The 17539-nt window shown below is 38.2% G+C and overlaps 2 protein-coding genes across 8 annotated transcripts; one reads left to right on the plus strand and one right to left on the minus strand.

The window, feature by feature from the left end:
* Positions 1–2228: 2228 nt before the first annotated feature.
* LOC9658016 (serine acetyltransferase 5) lies at positions 2229–3466 on the minus strand. Of its 2 annotated transcripts, XM_024679386.1 has the most exons (2): positions 3301–3411; positions 2229–3236 (listed from the first exon to the last, which is right to left on the minus strand). In XM_024679386.1, exon 2 carries the CDS (start codon positions 3203–3205, stop codon positions 2357–2359), a length of 849 nt encoding a protein of 282 aa, XP_024535154.1. In that variant the 5' UTR covers positions 3206–3236; positions 3301–3411; the 3' UTR covers positions 2229–2356. The 2 variants fall into 2 exon arrangements, with proteins under 2 accessions (XP_024535154.1, XP_002974520.2); XM_002974474.2 differs by having other exon boundaries at positions 2229–3466.
* A 61-nt stretch (positions 3467–3527) lies between these two features.
* LOC9636446 lies at positions 3528–5236 on the plus strand. Of its 6 annotated transcripts, none has more exons than XM_024679272.1 (10): positions 3528–3683; positions 3761–3905; positions 3970–4151; positions 4203–4317; positions 4383–4455; positions 4519–4597; positions 4653–4705; positions 4770–4806; positions 4885–4987; positions 5034–5236. In XM_024679272.1, exons 1-9 carry the CDS (start codon positions 3558–3560, stop codon positions 4975–4977), a joined length of 903 nt encoding a protein of 300 aa, XP_024535040.1. In that variant the 5' UTR covers positions 3528–3557; the 3' UTR covers positions 4978–4987; positions 5034–5236. The 6 variants fall into 6 exon arrangements, with proteins under 6 accessions (XP_024535040.1, XP_024535041.1, XP_024535042.1 ...); XM_024679273.1 differs by having other exon boundaries at positions 5039–5236; XM_024679274.1 differs by having other exon boundaries at positions 4885–4977.
* The last annotated feature ends 12303 nt before the right edge of the window (positions 5237–17539 follow it).

Consider the following 17539-nt stretch of genomic DNA (forward strand, 5'->3'; position numbering starts at 1 on the left):
ATTAGAACAGAACCATCTCCCATAGGAAGTGGAGCTAAAGGACGTGCAACAAGAAGTGGAAGAAATAATGTTTTATAATGTTGTGCCAAATAAAAGGTATTATCAAGGGTGGCTGAAGCAAGTGCATACACAAGTCCTATAAGATCTTAACAAAGTGTTGGCCACAACATTCCCAACTTAATTTACTTTAATATATTTGGTTTTGCACAAAGCAAGAGGCTTTAGAAACAAAAGCCAAATTGCATCATGGACTTATATGTCCCTTGACAAAGACGATGTAATTGTTGAAAAGCATCATCACAATCGTTAACATATCCAATTGTGCCCTTGAAGACATCCGGGAGAATGCTCAAATTCTCACGAGTGACTGCACTCAAACCATTGTACCATTGTAGTGCTGTCCCTTGGAGACACATGGGAAACTCACGGCCCGAGTTCTTCTGTAGGAATCTTGGGGATGATATGTACTATTAGTTCGATCACTTTACGGTGATTGCTATATATCATTCTTGGAATAATGCAGGAGGAGCTATACCACACACCATGAATGTTTCTATCAACTAAGTTTAATTGTTCAATTGCAACTATATAGCATTGAGAAATTACATTAACTGTTGCTCCATAGTCAAAGGAGGAGGAGATTACTACTCTGCCATGAAGATGAACGAAAAGAAAAGTGCAAAAGAGAAGTTGAGAAAAGTTATAAAAAAAATTGAAGATTTAAACAATGCAAAAGCTAAATCTAAACCAAAATCCCAAATCCTAACACTCCTCAAGGACAATTAAAATTACCCTTCATCTCCACCAATATGAGTGTATGGAATATGAAAAGAGAATACAGAAATGTGCATATCAATTAACCCAAAGACCCTAATTTATTGTAATGCACCCCCCTTTAAACTAATTGGAAGAGGGGCAATTGTTGATAAAAGAGCCTTTAATAGTTATTTTATTCCCATTTATCCAAGGATTCACGATGACAATATATTTAAATTTCATTCTATGATCACATGTGTTACACTCACCCCCCCTTTCAGAGATATTAATCTCTTCCATATTTCCATATTGAATATACCAATCCTTCCATTGTGTAGATTAGTTATTCCATGTAGTATATCTAAATCTCATCTTATGATCACATGTGCTACACTCACCGCCCCTTTCAAAGATGTTAATGTCTTCCATATTTCCACATTAAATCTATTAATCCTTCTATTGTATAGATTGGTTATTCCATGCTATTGTGGGGAATTAACACCTCCATTTTCACAATATCTATTGACTAACAACCCCTCCATTTCCACATTCCATGTAGTATATCTAAATCTCATCGTATGATCATAATGTGCTACACTCACCCCTTCTTTCAGAAATGTCAATGTCTTCTAGATTTTCACATTGAATTTACCAATCCTTCTATTATGTAGACTAGTTATTCCACAATATCTATTGACTAACAACCCTTCCATTTCCACATTCTATACAGTATCTTTAAATCTCATTCTATGATCACACGTGCTACACTCAACTCCCCCCCCCTTTCAAAGATGTCAGTGTTTTCCATATTTCCACATTGAATCTACCAATCCTTTCAAAGATGTCAATGTTTTCCATATTTCCACATTAAATTTACCAATCTTTTCATTGTATAGACTAGCTATTCCATGTGTCTATTGACTAATAACCCTCCATTTCCATATTGAATCTATCAATCCTTCTATTGTGTAGACTAGTGAGCTAATAACCCCTTCATTTCCACATTGAATCTATCAATTCTTCCATTGTGTAGATTAGTGAGGTAATTAGTCATCCATTTGTACTTTCGTTTGTGGATGCTTCACAAAAGAGGAAGGACATACACATAAATGCTTAATATATATAATTGTAAATTTAAGGGTAGGAATATACTTTGTTTAAGGGTATATTATATTTTTAAGTAGCCAATAATTAATAGGAATCGAACCCATGCCATTTGTTTATTTACTATATATAACACACCCTATCTCTTTTTTAAACCATTTGGAAAAAGAGCAATTACTTGATTTATCCCCCAAAGTTTTAAAGATCCATAGTGATAGTATATTCAAATTTCATCCCATGATCACACATTTATATATAGGAGCAAGTGGTCTAAATTGAAATCAATTCGACGACTACCAAAATCTAACAATTATATAATATTAGTAGTTGTACATTTGAACTTCATATTATGAAAATGCATATCTATATTTACTAGTAAATTGAATGGACTTTTTATTATTAGATTCTTTAAAAAAATAACAGCTTGTTGTTGAAGCTTTTAATAACAAGAATATCCTTTTTCCATATATTCTTTGGTACTTTCCACAAGAGTTCTCTAAATGACATAATCAGACCACGAGGAGATGAAAGAAGTGTGATCCATAGTCTCACTGGGAATGTCCTTAAGCTTGGTGGGCTTGAGCTTCCCTCCCACAAGCCTGGCCGGATTCCCCACAGCAGTTGTGTGTGGAGGAACCTCGATCAGCACGACCGACCCAGCTCCAATCTTGGCTCCCTCGCCAATCCTCACGGGCCCCAGGATGATCGCCCCGGCCCCGATCAACACCCCGTCACAAATCTTTGGGTGGCGATCACCACCCATGGCGCCAGTCCCGCCCAGCGTCACATTGTGTAGGATAGAAACGTTGTTGCCAATGGTGGCGGTCTCGCCAACCACGAGCCCGGTAGCGTGGTCGAAGAGCACGCCTCGCCCAATCTTGGCGGCGGGATGGATGTCTACATGGAACACCTCGGACACCCGGCTCTGGAGCGCGAGAGCTAGCGACTGGCGTCCCTGGTTCCACAGCCGGTGTGAAACTCGGTGCGCCTGGCACGCCAGGAATCCTTTGAAGTTGAGCATGCAGTGCGAGAAGGAGACGCAGGCCGGATCGCGCTCGCGGACGGCGGCTATGTCGGCCCGGATCGTCTCCCTCATCTCCGCGTCCTCCATGAAAGTGTCGACGAACATGGTGAAGAGCTGCGTGCTGAGGAGCGTGGAGCTCGAGAGCTTGTTCCCCAGATGGAATGCCAGAGCTCTCTCCAGGGATCTGTGCGCCAGGATGGTGGAGTAGAGGTAGCTGGCCAGCGCGGGCTCGGCCTCGGCGTCGCGGCGGGCCTCCTCGCGCATTGTCAGCCAGATCTCGTCCACGCCGCCGGCGGCGCCGCCGTTGCTGGTGGCGATCATCGTGGCGCCATTGGAAGGGGGCGAGATCTTTCTAGGGTGAGAGGAAGAGGAATGAGAAGGAGCGAGGGAGCTATGGAGTTCTTGATGCTGCTCACCCATTTCCCTTTTGACGCTGCTCCCGGCAATCGGCGACGCCAGCGCCGCGCGGCGCGTGACAATCCGGCTCCCAGTCGTGGAGGAATCGGGGGAATCCTTGCGAGAAATGGGCGGCGTCACTGTGGCGGACGCTGCCGCCATAGCGCGAGGGCTTGCGCAGGCTGATAATTGTGAGAAGACCTTAAAGGGCCACGTCTGCAGGCACACTTGGCAGTGACGTGTCAAACTTTCTCTCTTTTTTCAGCGAAGTGAAGCTATGGCGGCCACGAATGGGTGGGCGCTCTGCTTTGTCAACCCCAGCTCGATCGTGAAAGCGCGCAGAAGATTCTTGGCTCGTGCTGGCGAAGCAGCGGACGTTGACAGGGAGGAGCTCGCGGCAAAGGTAATGTCTAAGAAATCGATTGCAAGGCTCCAACTTCGATTGGATTGGATTGGATTGTTTATCGATAAAAAATGTAGCTCGCAGCTGCTCAAGCCGAAGCACAGATTTTGAGGAAGGAGCTAGCGAAGAGAAAGGAGGTGGATCTTGCCAAGCTAAAACCCGCGGTTCCTGATAAGCGAGTGGATGGAACTGGCTACCGCGAAACTCTTCTCAGTGTTCCAGGTGAGAAGAAAGCAAAAGAGTTTTGAGCTAAAGTTTCTTAAAGCTGGCGCTTTCAAGTGAACAGGGGAGGGAGAGAAGCCCGAGGAGTGGGGATTGACAGAAGCCAAATTGCAAGAAGAAGAGGAAGTGTTTGAAGAAGATTCTCAAGAGAAAAAAGAAGAAGACGAGGGAAACGAGAATGCGACCGTTTACAGACGTCTTTTGATTGGTGTTGGATTGTCAGTTGTTGCAATCGGCCTTGCTTTTGTAAGTGTTTTTTTTCCTTCTCTCTTGCTGTAAAATGAAAGTTTTCTCTAGTTTCAGTTCAAGCCTCCACCGGGACTTATCAAGCCTCCAAAACCTTTGGTGTTTTATGTCTTGCGGATCTTGCAGCTCAAACAACAGCTCATAGACTTGGAAGCATCCACTTCAGGTTGATCTTTCATTTGATTTTTTTATTTTTTATTTTTTTTCCGTCTTGATGGTTCTTCGTTGTAGATACAAAGACAGTGCTTGCACAATTAGAGCAAATCTACAGATCAGCTGGTGACTGGAAAGATAACTGTCTAAGGTACCAACATATCCATCACAAGTTGAATGGTATGTGTTCTTACTCTTGCTTGCTAAATTCCAGTGCTGCTGCTTGGCTTGATGGAGATGCTGCAGACAAGGCCTCGTCTCTAGCTTACTCCATCTATGATTATCTCCAGCAGGTATTTTCAACACTATTTTCTCGTCATCTCTGACTCTCTTGTCACGCCACAACAGGCTCAGTACAACAATTACTTTGATGCTATTGGCCAACCTTCCGAGGCTGCCCAGTAAGCCAAAAGCTCGTTTTTTACGGTTTTTGTTTCATACCCAACTTTGGTTTTTGTTGCTCAGGCTTGAGTTTGTGCGATTCAGTCTGCAGTCCACAAAGGTGCTTTACTTTTTGCAAAAAAAAAAAAGAAGAAGAAGAAGAAAACTTGTAAACAAATTTTTTTATGATTTGTCACAGGCTGCCCGCGATCTTATTCAAGAGTTCCTGTCTTATGTGCCGACGGAGACACTGAGAGAGGCTCAAATGAATCAAAACGCTTTGCTGCAATAAGTATAGAGCGGTAATTCCTTTTTTTTTTTCTTGAGCTTTCCTCTGTTGTGCTGTAGAAAAGATTACCAGAGTTGAGCGGAAGTGCTGTAAGCATATGGGGACAGTCGTTGGTGCCTCGAGTTGGCACGCATGTTTGAGGATGCCTCTACAGCAGGAGTCTGTCTCGCTTGAGCTAGCATTGCCTGTGGGCTAATTTATGGTTGTTTACTCCATAAACCAAACGCTTAATTGATGACGTGGCAGAGCTCTTGTTTGTGCAGAAAAACATGAGCAAACACAAAAATTTGAAACGTGTCTAGATTTTTCAATTATATTTGTGGAGTGTCCCAAATTAACACTATATCGTGAAAAAAAAAAAGTAAGAATAAATTCATAATTTGAAATACACCTCTCAAAAGTTAGAACTTAAATAGTGGACAACTTGATAATGATATTGATGGATAACAAAGTGAAAAATTTATTCTTAAAGTGATACAAAGCAAGAACTAGACCAAGTATCTAAATTAATATTCATTCATTCATTTATTTTTTTTATATATTTTATCTTTTTTAATAAACATATAGATGTCATCCTAAAAGAGGTTATTATTTGATAAGTAACAAATGAAATCTGTCCAAGAACTATAAAAATCAAACTGATACTGATGACAATGACCATAAGGATCAGTTTGTTAAAAAAAATGTGTTCATAATATTGAAGGTAAAATCACTTTTAGAACTGTTTTTCCACAAAATCTAATCAATACTTATCATCTGCAGCTATGATGCTGTCTGGAGACATTTCAGCTGAAACATCACCCAGTAATATTCATGAAGAAATAGTTGGGAATCTTGAGCACACACTTGACACTTTACACTTCAAAAATGCCAAAGAACATGGTAGCCATGATTTAGAAACAAGTTCCACTCCAACTCTTCTCGCCAAAGAAACATTTCAATTTATGACAACAAATGAAGAAAAGAAGGATAAGAGCCAAGGTAAACCATTCTAATTGATTTTTAAAGTGAATTACTCTGATTTTTAAAAAATCCTTATGTAGTCCTGGAAGTAGAACATATTCAAACATAGGGAAGATGTAGAGCATGGTATATTCTAAATAATAATCTCAAACGTTTTACTTTTGGATTTATATGATATCACTTTATACTTCTCTTGATGAATCCAGCTCCGCTGGAATAGATAGGAAATCTGTTACATCGGTGACACAAATCCTAGAGAATTTCTTTGTACACAATGTTGTTCACCATGATAAATAAAATATAAGAGAAACCTTTTATATTCCACTAATGGAAAAGTTGATATGCATGCAAAAGGTAAAAATTCTGATATACTTATGATAATAAATTTAATATTAGCTGAACACATATATAGAAAAAAAAAGCGCAGGACAAGCTGAGCATATTCAGCTATGTATGGTATAATGATTATATGAATTTTATTAACTAATAAAATTATAGAAGATATCTTATCATCTAAGATCCAGTTTAATGAGAAACAACTACAATAAGTATGATATGAATGTAACTATTACAAGTACTTTTATATCCATTGATAACAAATACTACAAGAGATGCCTTGTTATCTGAAGTCCAATTGATACCTCCTTCAAAAGAACGTATAACATTTACAATTTTATTAATATCTTTATACCCATGTTTAAATAATTTGTTATGTGTTCCATGCAACAACATTTGGTTTGCTTAATAATAGTGTTATTCCTATTCATTAATCTAATTGATCAAATGGAAGTTTAATATTATAAATATATTTATATTTTATAAACACAAGGTTAATTTTATTGAATATCAACCATTAAATAGTAGAATAAACTATAATATACTAGAAAGTGTTTAGGAAAGTTTATAAATTATAAATTGAATATTAATCTAAATGAATAACAACCATTAAATGTTAGAATATCCTAGAATATTCAGATATATTTTAGGTATTTCTACTACCACTCCACTCCCCTATATATTTGCTTAAGCAAACCAAAAATATTATAACAGGTTCTTTATTATTTGAAGTTGACCCTGTTGTAAAGTTGGTACCTCCTTTGGAAGAAGGTATAAATTTAAAATTTTATTAATATATTTATACTCATTTTAAAAAAATTTTATAGGAAACACTTTATTATCTAAAGCCTAACTCATTGAAAAATTTGCACCTCCTTCTAAAAAAGGTATAATATTAAGAATTCCATTACCCATTTTAAAAAATATTATAGAAGATATTTTGTTATCTAAAGTCCAACCTATTGTAAAGCTAGTACTTCCTTTAGAAGAAGGTATAAGATTAAAAACTTCATTAATATCTTTTTACCCATGTTTAAAGAATATTACAAGAGATGTCTTGTTCCCTGAAGTCCAACCCATTGAAAAGCTAAGATCTCTATTTGTAACTTTGAAATTTTTAACACTTATATACTCACATTTACAAATTATTATAAAATATGTTGTGTTCTATGAAGTCAAACCTCATGTTGATAAGCCAATACCTCAAATTGAAGAAGGTATATAATTTAATTTTTTTCTTGATATTTCTGATAACATTAATATATTTCAAGAGATAGTACATTAATTACATGATAAGTTATCTAATGAAGAGCATGTAGCTCAGATTGAGCAAGGTATAAAGTAATTACAATCTCAAATAGTTTTCAATACACAAACATTATAATCTTCTGTTTTTTTTTTCTAATACTCATAATGACCACACTTTGCAAAAAAATGTATCTATAGGAGATAACCTGTTATCTAATCAGTTCATAAGTCATCTAAAGTCATATTATTGTTATTTTCTTTTGATGATAACAATTGATTCCTTTTTAGGAATTGTAGATCCAAGTTTCATTTATAAGGTCATTTTGCTCATGATCATGTATAGAGCACAAATAAGAATGAAGAACTAATAGAAGAACAAGGCAACAGACAAAGGTATTGATAACGATACTTTAATTAGTACCTTGATTCTTCTTTGCTTTCTGTTGGTTGTATTGGCAATTTTGAGGTAAACACATCTGATGCAAAATTAAGCTCAACACTTCTGCAACATAATAATAATAAAATATTAACTAAACCTGCTCTAAAACGGTTAATAATTTTTAAAAAAAACTTAACAAGCCATTTGTCTAAACTAAGTACAACCAATTTATTAAAATGATAATTCATGTCAAATTCCATATTTAAATCCTCCTTGAATGAAAATAAATGGTTAAAAAATAATACAAATCAATTTTGATGGATTTGTTTTATATTGATTTAAAATATGTATTTGAAAAGAAAACCTAGTAAGAAACCAGATTGGTTTAGCCACCTAATGAGGCACCCTATGTTCATGGCCAACACTCTAATCAACATCTTTGCAAAGTGTTGCAACATGGAAGAAAAGTTTTTACTAGATGAAGCTTAGAGATGTGGTATTATAAAATGTCCTGATGCTCATCTTAGTTGAGAGAGACCAAAGCAAGCTAGCTCTACCTCTTTAAGAAAATGAAGTTATAAGCTTAGTGTAATGCTCACTCTGAACTCTCAAAGCTTGTAAAAGTATTAGGGCACAAAGACATTGAGGAGTATGGTTGGAAGAAGTATCTGTTTATTATTGTTCATCAACTCAATTATGTATGAAACATGGAAGCTAAGGACACTTATGCATTTTTAAAAAAACTGGAGGCCATGTTTTGTGGTGGTTTAGTACAGATTTTTTTATATAATGAGAGCAATAACAATATTGTTTTAAGAAAGTTTGTTAAGGAATATATTTTATCTTGCAAAAATCCATTGCATAGATCTTATTCTTGGGATGCCATGGTTGGCAAAAGTTAATTTGGAAATAAAGTGGAGTATTAAGTGTGTCTCGCTAGAATACAATAGTGTTAAAAATGTGTGGTTTGGAAAAGGAGTTTAGCTTTTAATTGTTATGTTCTACACTATATCTTTAAAGTAAGTTTGTTATAATAAGAAGCCACTTTCAAATTATTTGTTTGTTTGTTCATGACTTGGAGGACAAAGGCATATATGAGGGAGAGGTAACAATGCAAATTGCATTCGAGAAGAGAATAGAGAAAAAGAGATTTTTTTCTAAACCTTGGAAGAGATACAAATGGCAACATGAGACCTTTTAATACTTGGTCAGGGATGGAAGATGTGTTCATCGCTTTCTCAAGCTTGATTCTTTAAACAATGTCAAGTGTTATAGAAACAATAGAGCTCTACTTGGTGGTCTGTCAACCCAGTTTAATGGAAGAACTTCTTATTGTGTCAGCCTAGTAATAAGAATCCGGGTTGACCATTTCTGGAAGAACTTCTGGAAGATCACCCAGATCTCATTTCTGGAAGATCCCAAACATGTCCTGCATAAATGGTCCCTACACTTCCCGAACATGCTTTATGACATGGTGTCTAGAATGATCTTAACTATCTTTTGTGGCTGCACTTGAACATTCTTTATATCCTCTAAAATCTTCAGCAAGTCAGCAACCAATGACAAGCAGTCCAACCCCTTGGTTTTAACTATAATCTGATTTTTTATGTCTGTTGTCATCCATTCTTTCCAATGTTGAATGCCTCCCTGAGATTGCACCACAATACAAGTGTAAGAAAAGAGATGATACAACAAGAGAATCTATTCTGGTTGAGTTGGATTCTTCCCTTCATACTGCACACCATAGAAAAAATCAAAAAAGACATTAAGGTGTTAACAAAAACCTATTCTTCTGGATTTATTGGATTCTCAAGAACAGATGTCAACTTAGACTACACCATAACACAAGAGTCAGAAAAGAACGCAAGGAGAACCTGTTCTTGTTGAGCTGCCCCCTTCATTCTGCCTACCCACTCTTGTTATTGGGCCTCCACCATGCCACACAGAAAGAATCAAAAAAGAGATGATACCAAAGTGCAAGTGCCTACACAAACCTGATTCTCCCAATCTAGCCTCTTCCGAATCTCATCCACCTTAGACCCCAGCTGCTGCACAGCCTTTTGAGCCTCCTTACATGAAATAACCGCATTCCAAACACGCTCCGGTGCCACCATCTCCACTTTTGTTCACATTCCCAGAACCAGCACTAAGGTTCATAGATAAACTCAGATACAGTGACTCGTCCACACGTCTGAAGCCTGAAAACTGTGGAGAGTTTTCTGCAAGATCAATCAGCCCAGATGACCTGTTCGTATCTTTTGCCTGAATGAAGAGTGTGCTCACGTTCAGCCTGTCCTTCATATCTCCCAAATGAATAGGCACTAGGAAGGCCACACCCCATGCACCACAGTAGCATACTATCCCACAAAGACTTTTAAAGGCCTCAAGGAGATCAAACGAGTCTATCTTGTCTTTATAGATCTTGCGGAAGCAGTTGATACTTATCTTGCCTTATGCAACAGCTCGCACCTTTTCCTGGTGAGGCATCTTATTCTGCTGCACAAGCTTGCTGAGTGGCATTTTCACCAATTGAGAGAAAAACTTGTTCACTGTACTGCCTTGTCTACTCCTGTTCACCTTTGTCTACAAAACCCCCAGACAACATTGTTTGAAGAGGCTTAAACAGAAGCTTGTAGCCATCTGGGCTCTCCTTGACCTGTTGGAGACACACAATTGTAGTGTCAGAAAGAAGTAACTTTAACTACCTATGTAATAAATAATTGGGCTCCACAGTTTGCCATGTATTCTAATGTTATTTCTGTAATGCAATTAATTCACAATTAAATCCTTCACAATTTTATACGGGTGATATCTCTAATCTATCAAAGTCAGCTTATACTGCATCTGTAGCACTAGCCATCAGTAAGGATCCCTGCAAAGATCCTTGGCAAGGTTGCTCAGGTAGAGAGACCACCAAAACGGTCAGCCATACTTGAGCATCCAGTCGTTACTAACCACCTCCTCAAAACAATTCAACTCCGCACAGAAGGATTGCACCACTTCGGTTCCTAAGAAATTGGCAACCCTGGCTCTAGTGTCCACTAAGAGAGTTAAACATGTTCCACCTAACACTCGTGTTGATCTTCGAAGTGGGATGTACACGTTTTTTTCCCGTCCATCATCGGAAGGTAACAGCGACCGGGCTTCATCGAAGACGAACAACAGCTTCAACGGTTGGCCTGTCATCTCCCCACGAATTCCCAAAGCAGGGACCTTACGAATATGCTCGTTGAAGATTTCAGTGGCTGAAATCTCCCAGCTCATCCATGGTTCTGACTGTAGTAGTAGCCTCTATCTTCTCGAGAGACTTAAGTTCCTGTTCAAGTTCTTTTATCCGCTTCTCCACTCCCGGCCAAAAGCCCTTTCCACTAGATATCGTCATCATGTCTGAAAACCTGTGGCGTCCACGGCTCCTCTGTACCCAGCTCCTCAATGCATGCGATCCAATAGGCCAGATAGTAGGTCATGCATTTGAGATGGCCTGCGTGATCTCCATTTCCCAGTGCATTCCTTGCACAGTCGCGGAAAGTGCTACTAAATGTTGAAGGCTGAGGATAACAGGTGCCAGAACCCAGCGACAAGTAAATGACCCAAACCTGTTTCCGATGCAACTCTCGAACCACCCTCGACTTACCCCAGCCGCTGGACTGGAAGAGACCAACGACACGTGAAAAATCATTCTCCTCCTTGATCTTGTTCAGGGCGTCGTAAAGCGAGTCTACTCCACTGCCCTGATACTCCATGTCAAATGCTCGACCTGTAGCAGCAGTAAACATAAACATTCATGCAAACTGACGCACTTACTTGCCGTCGTTAACCGTATGGCATGTTGTGGACGGAAGTCCTTGTACTGCTCCTCCTCCTCCGGTGTCAGCTTGTACCAGCAAGCTTCATGGATATTATCAAGCCATGCCACGCCGTTCAGCTTCTCGTGGATGGACTCCCAAGATTCGAAAAGAAGCGTTGGGTACTTCTCCAACACCATTCTCACTTTTTGATTCCCGAGCCTTGTTGTCTACTTGTTGCAGCGCCTGTTCAAGTACATACTGTGGGCCGAGGCCTTTGTGATCCTCTTGCTGCTCTGGCGACAACTTGTCCCAATTCTCAAACAGCTCATCCAGATATATCAGCATCGAAATCTTGAAAATCACCGAACAGGTCCTCCTTGCAGAAGTACCAAATACGAAGATTGTCTACTAACTTTGCAAACTAATCTGTCCGAGAGCTGGTGCATAATGATCTTTGACAAGACTGAGCTGAACGGCCAACCCTTGCATAAGGCCCTTATCGATCGAACCCCATACAGGGTTCAGCTGGAGGAGGAGCAAAGGCTTGCAGTATCGCGTGGGGCCCCATGCCATCCCAGTGAATATGTTGGCCGTCAGATTGTAGGGTTATCACGTGAGGCCTCATGCCATTCCGACGAGGCTGGTCGCCCGGTGAATGCACAGCCTCATCCAAACGAAGCAGAATCTCAAGGAAGTTCTTGCGGCCGATGTGGCCTTCCACCCCATCTTCTGCTCCAAACAAACAATGCTGGCAGTGAGAACAAAAACATGTACGTCTTCGCGTACTTGGCGATGCTTGTTGCCAAAGGCATATTTGAAACGGTTACACTTGGCTTTCTCATGGTTGGGCACACTCATGAAGACGTCGATGCCATGTTCAGTCACCTGGCAGAGTCCCTCCGGCGATCCAATGTCCTCACCCTCCCATAACTCTACGATGAATTCCAAAATTGCATCAAAGGCACTGTTGAAGCTGCACTTGTGACAGAGGTTCCAGACTTTAAGGGGTCTCTTGACTCTCAAACTTGAAAGATGCCGCCTTCTCTACTAGACGTTCTAACCATCATGCCTGTATCCTTGAGGGCAGACGTTTGCGCTTGCAGGAACCAAGCCCCAAAGCATTGCAGGAGTCTTTGATGCGAGAAGAGACGACGCGATCGGATCACCAATGGTTCCAATGAACGTGTTTGGCTTGTCTTTGGTGAGGCCGGGAGTCAGTGGCAAGTCTTGCGCATTGCAAATGTTGGAGATCATAGCAAGAACAAGAAAAAACAGTGAGGCTCTTTCATTAAATTTCTTTTTCCAACTCTGAGCTTGTTTATCCTTATAAATGCTGTAAGTCCTTTCACAGTAGGCTTATCGAAAATAATAAAATTAATAAAGCTTATAAAAAGAGAGGAAAGAGCTAAGAATATAACAAAAGAAAGTGAGATATACTTGAACATCTCGACTCTAGCTCCCGCTTATGAGAGAAGGCCTTTAAATCGATCTTTTCCATTTAAAGTTGAGGTATTGATGTGTGACTGCAAGAAAAATTCAAGGTTTCATCCAGACACAAAGCTTTCGTGGTTGATTTAATTGACTACTATATTCGTTTCTTAGTATATTTCGAAAGTTTCTTAGTATATTCGAAATTTGTAAAACCCGCAAGAAGTTGCTGCCAATTGGCCCAGCTTCCCCAACACCTTCCAGTGAGCAGGTGCAACTTGTGGATTGCAATCGCTGGATGGAGCGCCTTGAAATTGCAGTGCCAAATTGGGGACATCCATCCATTTATAGAACGCAAGGTATGAAGAACAATAGTGTGGGGGATTACTTGGTATGCTGCAGGAAGGTATATGCAGTGAGATCCAGGACAATTGTTGTGGACCAATTACTGTCCACTGAAATCAATAATATGGCATTTGAAAGCATATTAGGAATAACTTTGAAAATAATTAAAACAAAGAAGTATACCTGAGTTATGTTTTTATTAAAAAAATAGATAAAGATAAAATTGATTTTAACTATTTAACAATTGCTAAGGCATCTTCTTGGTGTCATATATTATGATAGTCATTCATAGTCTCAATAAATCCCACCTTTGACATGTATTTATTTAATTTTGAATTTATGTTGTATATGTCCAGTTTTACTAGAAACATATGTCAATATTGCAAAGATAATGAATGTGGCAAAGTTGTGGTTTGCAAGGTAGTGGAACTGAATTGTCCTTGCTGATCAGCTTGAAAATAAATATATAGAAAGAAAGCAATATAGTATAAGTTTTTGAATGAGCACTTCAATGCCATTTCAATGTTGTCAAGCCACCATATATCCTATATGAGTAGAAAAATAATAAAAGCAACATAAATTTAATATAAATGAAGCCACCACTCATGGAACTTAAAAATATCATTTTGGAAAGGAATTAAGGGCCAACCAATAAAGTGGCAATGGTAAGATACTAGAGAAGGGATTTAAATGCATGCCCTTGTAAAACTTGAGTCAACCTACTTAGACCACTTAACTATCATCTATTTCATAATTAATTTTTCTATGAACTTGGAGTCTAGAGATTGGTTATCAACCACTTAGCAATGCATATTAGAGCTTACATAAAGGCACTATTGACAGTAAAAAAACATTCTTCTTAAGAACCCTAAAAAAATGTTTTGATTAAAGTAATAGTAATATAAATGTAGTTGTCAAAATGTTTAAACTTGTTTCTTTTGATTCATATTTGAATTTATTTTAATGAATTACATGAAAATCAAAATATAATAGTTGTAAAAGTAGTTCATAGTAAAACAATATAACTTTAGAAAAGATAGGTCTTTATGAACTTTGTCTTTTCTAAATAACTCAATTTAATAAAACTTTTGACTCAAGTACTTACATATTTCAATATTTTAAAGTTTATTAAAACTTTCATTTTTCAATTTAGATTTTTTTTATAAGACTTATGGTTAACTATATTGACTTGAGTTATCTTGTGCTATGTTGAGTTTAACTTATGAACTCAACTCAGCTTTGGACCATTCCCTAAAAAAAAAAAAAGGAATTTTTTATACAACACTTGAAAGAAATAAGAATATAACAAAAAAAAGTGAGATATGCTTGAAGATCTCAACTTTGTAGCTCTGTAGCTCTTGCTTATGAGAGAAGGCTTTCAAATTGATCAATCTTGTCCATTTAAAGTATGAGCACATATGTGATGGCAAGAAAAATTCAAGGTTTCATCTAGACACAAGTTTTCATGGTTGATTTATATTATTTAGGAATAACTTTGAAAATAATAGCTGAGGTTTGTTATTATTAAAATTAATAAGTATAAAATTTAATCCTGAGTTATATTTTTATCAAAAGACAATTGCAATAAAAATAAAAGTTTGCTATGCGTTATATGTAACAACACCTAGTTTGCTCAATAGTGGAAGTTTATCATTATAAACATGTTTATATTTTATAAACACAAGATTAATCTTATTGAATATCAACCATTGGATAGTAAAATAAACTAGAATATACTAGGAAGTGTTTAAGAAAGTTTATAAATTATAAATACGTGATTAATCTGAATGAATAGAATAGCTAAGGATATTCTTGGTATATCCACTACCACAAGCAAACCAAAAATAAAACTAACTGTATTTAACAATTGCTAGCTGAGAAAGGAAAAGCAAAGACTGTGTGATACGGTAGTGTAAGACTTCGCATGATGTAGTAATTATAATAACTGGTCAATTCAACCATAATTTCACTTGAACATGAATAAAAAAAGAGTAATTTATAACACTAATCACAGCATGGGAGGTGGACTTGCATATTGCAGAAGCAGTGGGCATTAGAATAGATCTAGGGGATTCTTGAATCCCAAAAAGAAGATATCTCTTTTTCATGGATGTGGCATCCATGCAAGGTCCACCTTTTGTAAGACAATTTGGGCCAACCAAGGAAAGATGGAAAGATACAAGGATGTCAATGATGTTTGAGGAAGGATGCAGCGGCATTTAAATTTCTAGCTTCCTCACCACGGGCCATTGTTTTTCTTGGAAGTCGTGACTTTGGATTTTAGATTCAGAGTGCAGAGAATACATACTCAATTTTGAAATTTCAGAACCTTAGTTCAAATTTATAAAAAATGGCTAGGGAGGCTTAGTGTATGCTTAGAAGGCCAAGTGAAGTCCCTGCCATGGATCTTGGCTTCCATCAAGAGATATCTCTTTCATGGTCGGCTTGAAAGCTTGAGAAAGACCTCTGATTCTTTCTACTTCTGTCCCATTCCCATTCTGAGAAGTCATTTACTCTAGACTGGATGATCAGCTGTAGAATTCGAGTGGCAACAAGTACTAACAGCAGTGGCAGCATTGAAGAATTAAGAGTTATCTATGATATTTGGCTACCTCGTGGACGAGATACAAATGGCAGCATGAGAGGAACTTTCTCAATAAGTTCTTGGGAAGACATATGCATGGCTTTTTCAAGCTCGATTCTTGGAGCAATGTCCTCGCAGTAGAAGGAATTGAAGGTGCTAGAGAAACATGAGATGGCCTGTCAAGCTGGTTCGTCCCGATTGTTCCATTCATATCAACATGAACCCAAGCTTGTCAAGCTTTAGCATTCATCAAAAGTTCTAGGCCAGATCCTTCTTTTTGGAATACTAACTCTTTGAAGTATGCTTACATGAGAGTTGAGGATGCTGAAGCTCCATTCCACGTTCAGGATGCCATAATCTCTCTTAAATGCTTCTAGTCCAGCTTCATCGTCTTCTGCGATCCATCATGTATCCACGACTCATCATGTCTTGTTGATCTGGATTGGAGAGCGAGCATTACAGATGACAACAAAGGTTATCACGGCTGGAAAAAAGGCATAGGACAACAAGGCAGTTGATCCACTGCAGGCCCCCATGGCCCCTTGCTTGGGAGCCCCATCAATTGTCCGCTCCAAAGTATGTGATCATCATGCTGCCCCAGTTAAATTTGTGAGAGGTCATATGTTAGATGATGAACAAATCTTCATGAATCTGACTCAACTTCATCTGGGGTTCTCATTGCCACACGTACTTAATGCATAGACACAAATGAGACTTTTCAACAACTAAAACCATCTCCTCAGGTTGTAGCTCAAGTGCTCGGTCCGACCACTTCTACATCTGATGGCAGCATGGGGACAGCTTTCCACCGTATTCTCTCCTCAATGATCTCAGGTCCCTGAATCAACGATTTCCATAGCTTAGCTTCTCCAGATTGCTCCCTAACTGCTGGACAAATTTTCAACATCTGCTCTTGAAAAGCAATTACTGCAAAACTATTTCAAACAAGCTGGAATTTAGTTATACACGAACAATGAATCCAAGTGCTTTCTAATGCTCTCTTGTGGTTAATGGTAAAGCCATTCCCAATGCCATTACGTTTGCCAACAATTAAAGTTTGATGTTTCCAACAAAACCTCCATAATCTTGAAAACCTTCACTCAACATCAAGTCAAGGACTCAACGATGTGATCGTTGATGTCCAGGGATGCTCAAATTTTTAGTGGTTGAGTTCCTAGGGGGAGGTTGGAATGAAACTCAGCCATATTCTCTACTCTTGGAAATGGTTAGATAGAGTCTCAGCTCACACGTACTAGGATTATAGTCAGATGCACATTTCAGTAGATAGTACTTTGGATTCTTATAAACTATTTTGTGATGGTGTGTATTCATGACTTCTTAATTGGAGCAGTTTTACTATGTCTTTATTATCTGTTATGGAGCCCACTTCTTCCAACAAGGTCAAATATCACACTATAATCTTTACTACTCAACAGGCTCATAGTCATCATCAGTGTGTAACAAAGTATTTTTAGTGTACTGGAAAAAATCCTT

Source organism: Selaginella moellendorffii, unplaced genomic scaffold, assembly GCF_000143415.4.
Source record: "Selaginella moellendorffii unplaced genomic scaffold, v1.0 SELMOscaffold_24, whole genome shotgun sequence".
NCBI lineage: Eukaryota > Viridiplantae > Streptophyta > Lycopodiopsida > Selaginellales > Selaginellaceae > Selaginella > Selaginella moellendorffii.

What these genes read in the sequence shown, in the direction of transcription:
- LOC9658016 (XM_002974474.2), bottom strand. Translation starts at nt 3,442, where the DNA reads ATGGCGGCAGCGTCCGCCACAGTGACGCCGCCCATTTCTCGCAAGGAT.
- LOC9636446 (XM_024679272.1), top strand. Translation starts at nt 3,558, where the DNA reads ATGGCGGCCACGAATGGGTGGGCGCTCTGCTTTGTCAACCCCAGCTCG. An exon ending in CTTGGAAGCATCCACTTCAG is followed by an intron (nt 4,318 to 4,382) that starts GTTGATCTTTCA and finishes TCTTCGTTGTAG; the next exon opens with ATACAAAGACAGTGCTTGCA. An exon ending in CAACCTTCCGAGGCTGCCCA is followed by an intron (nt 4,706 to 4,769) that starts GTAAGCCAAAAG and finishes TTTGTTGCTCAG; the next exon opens with GCTTGAGTTTGTGCGATTCA.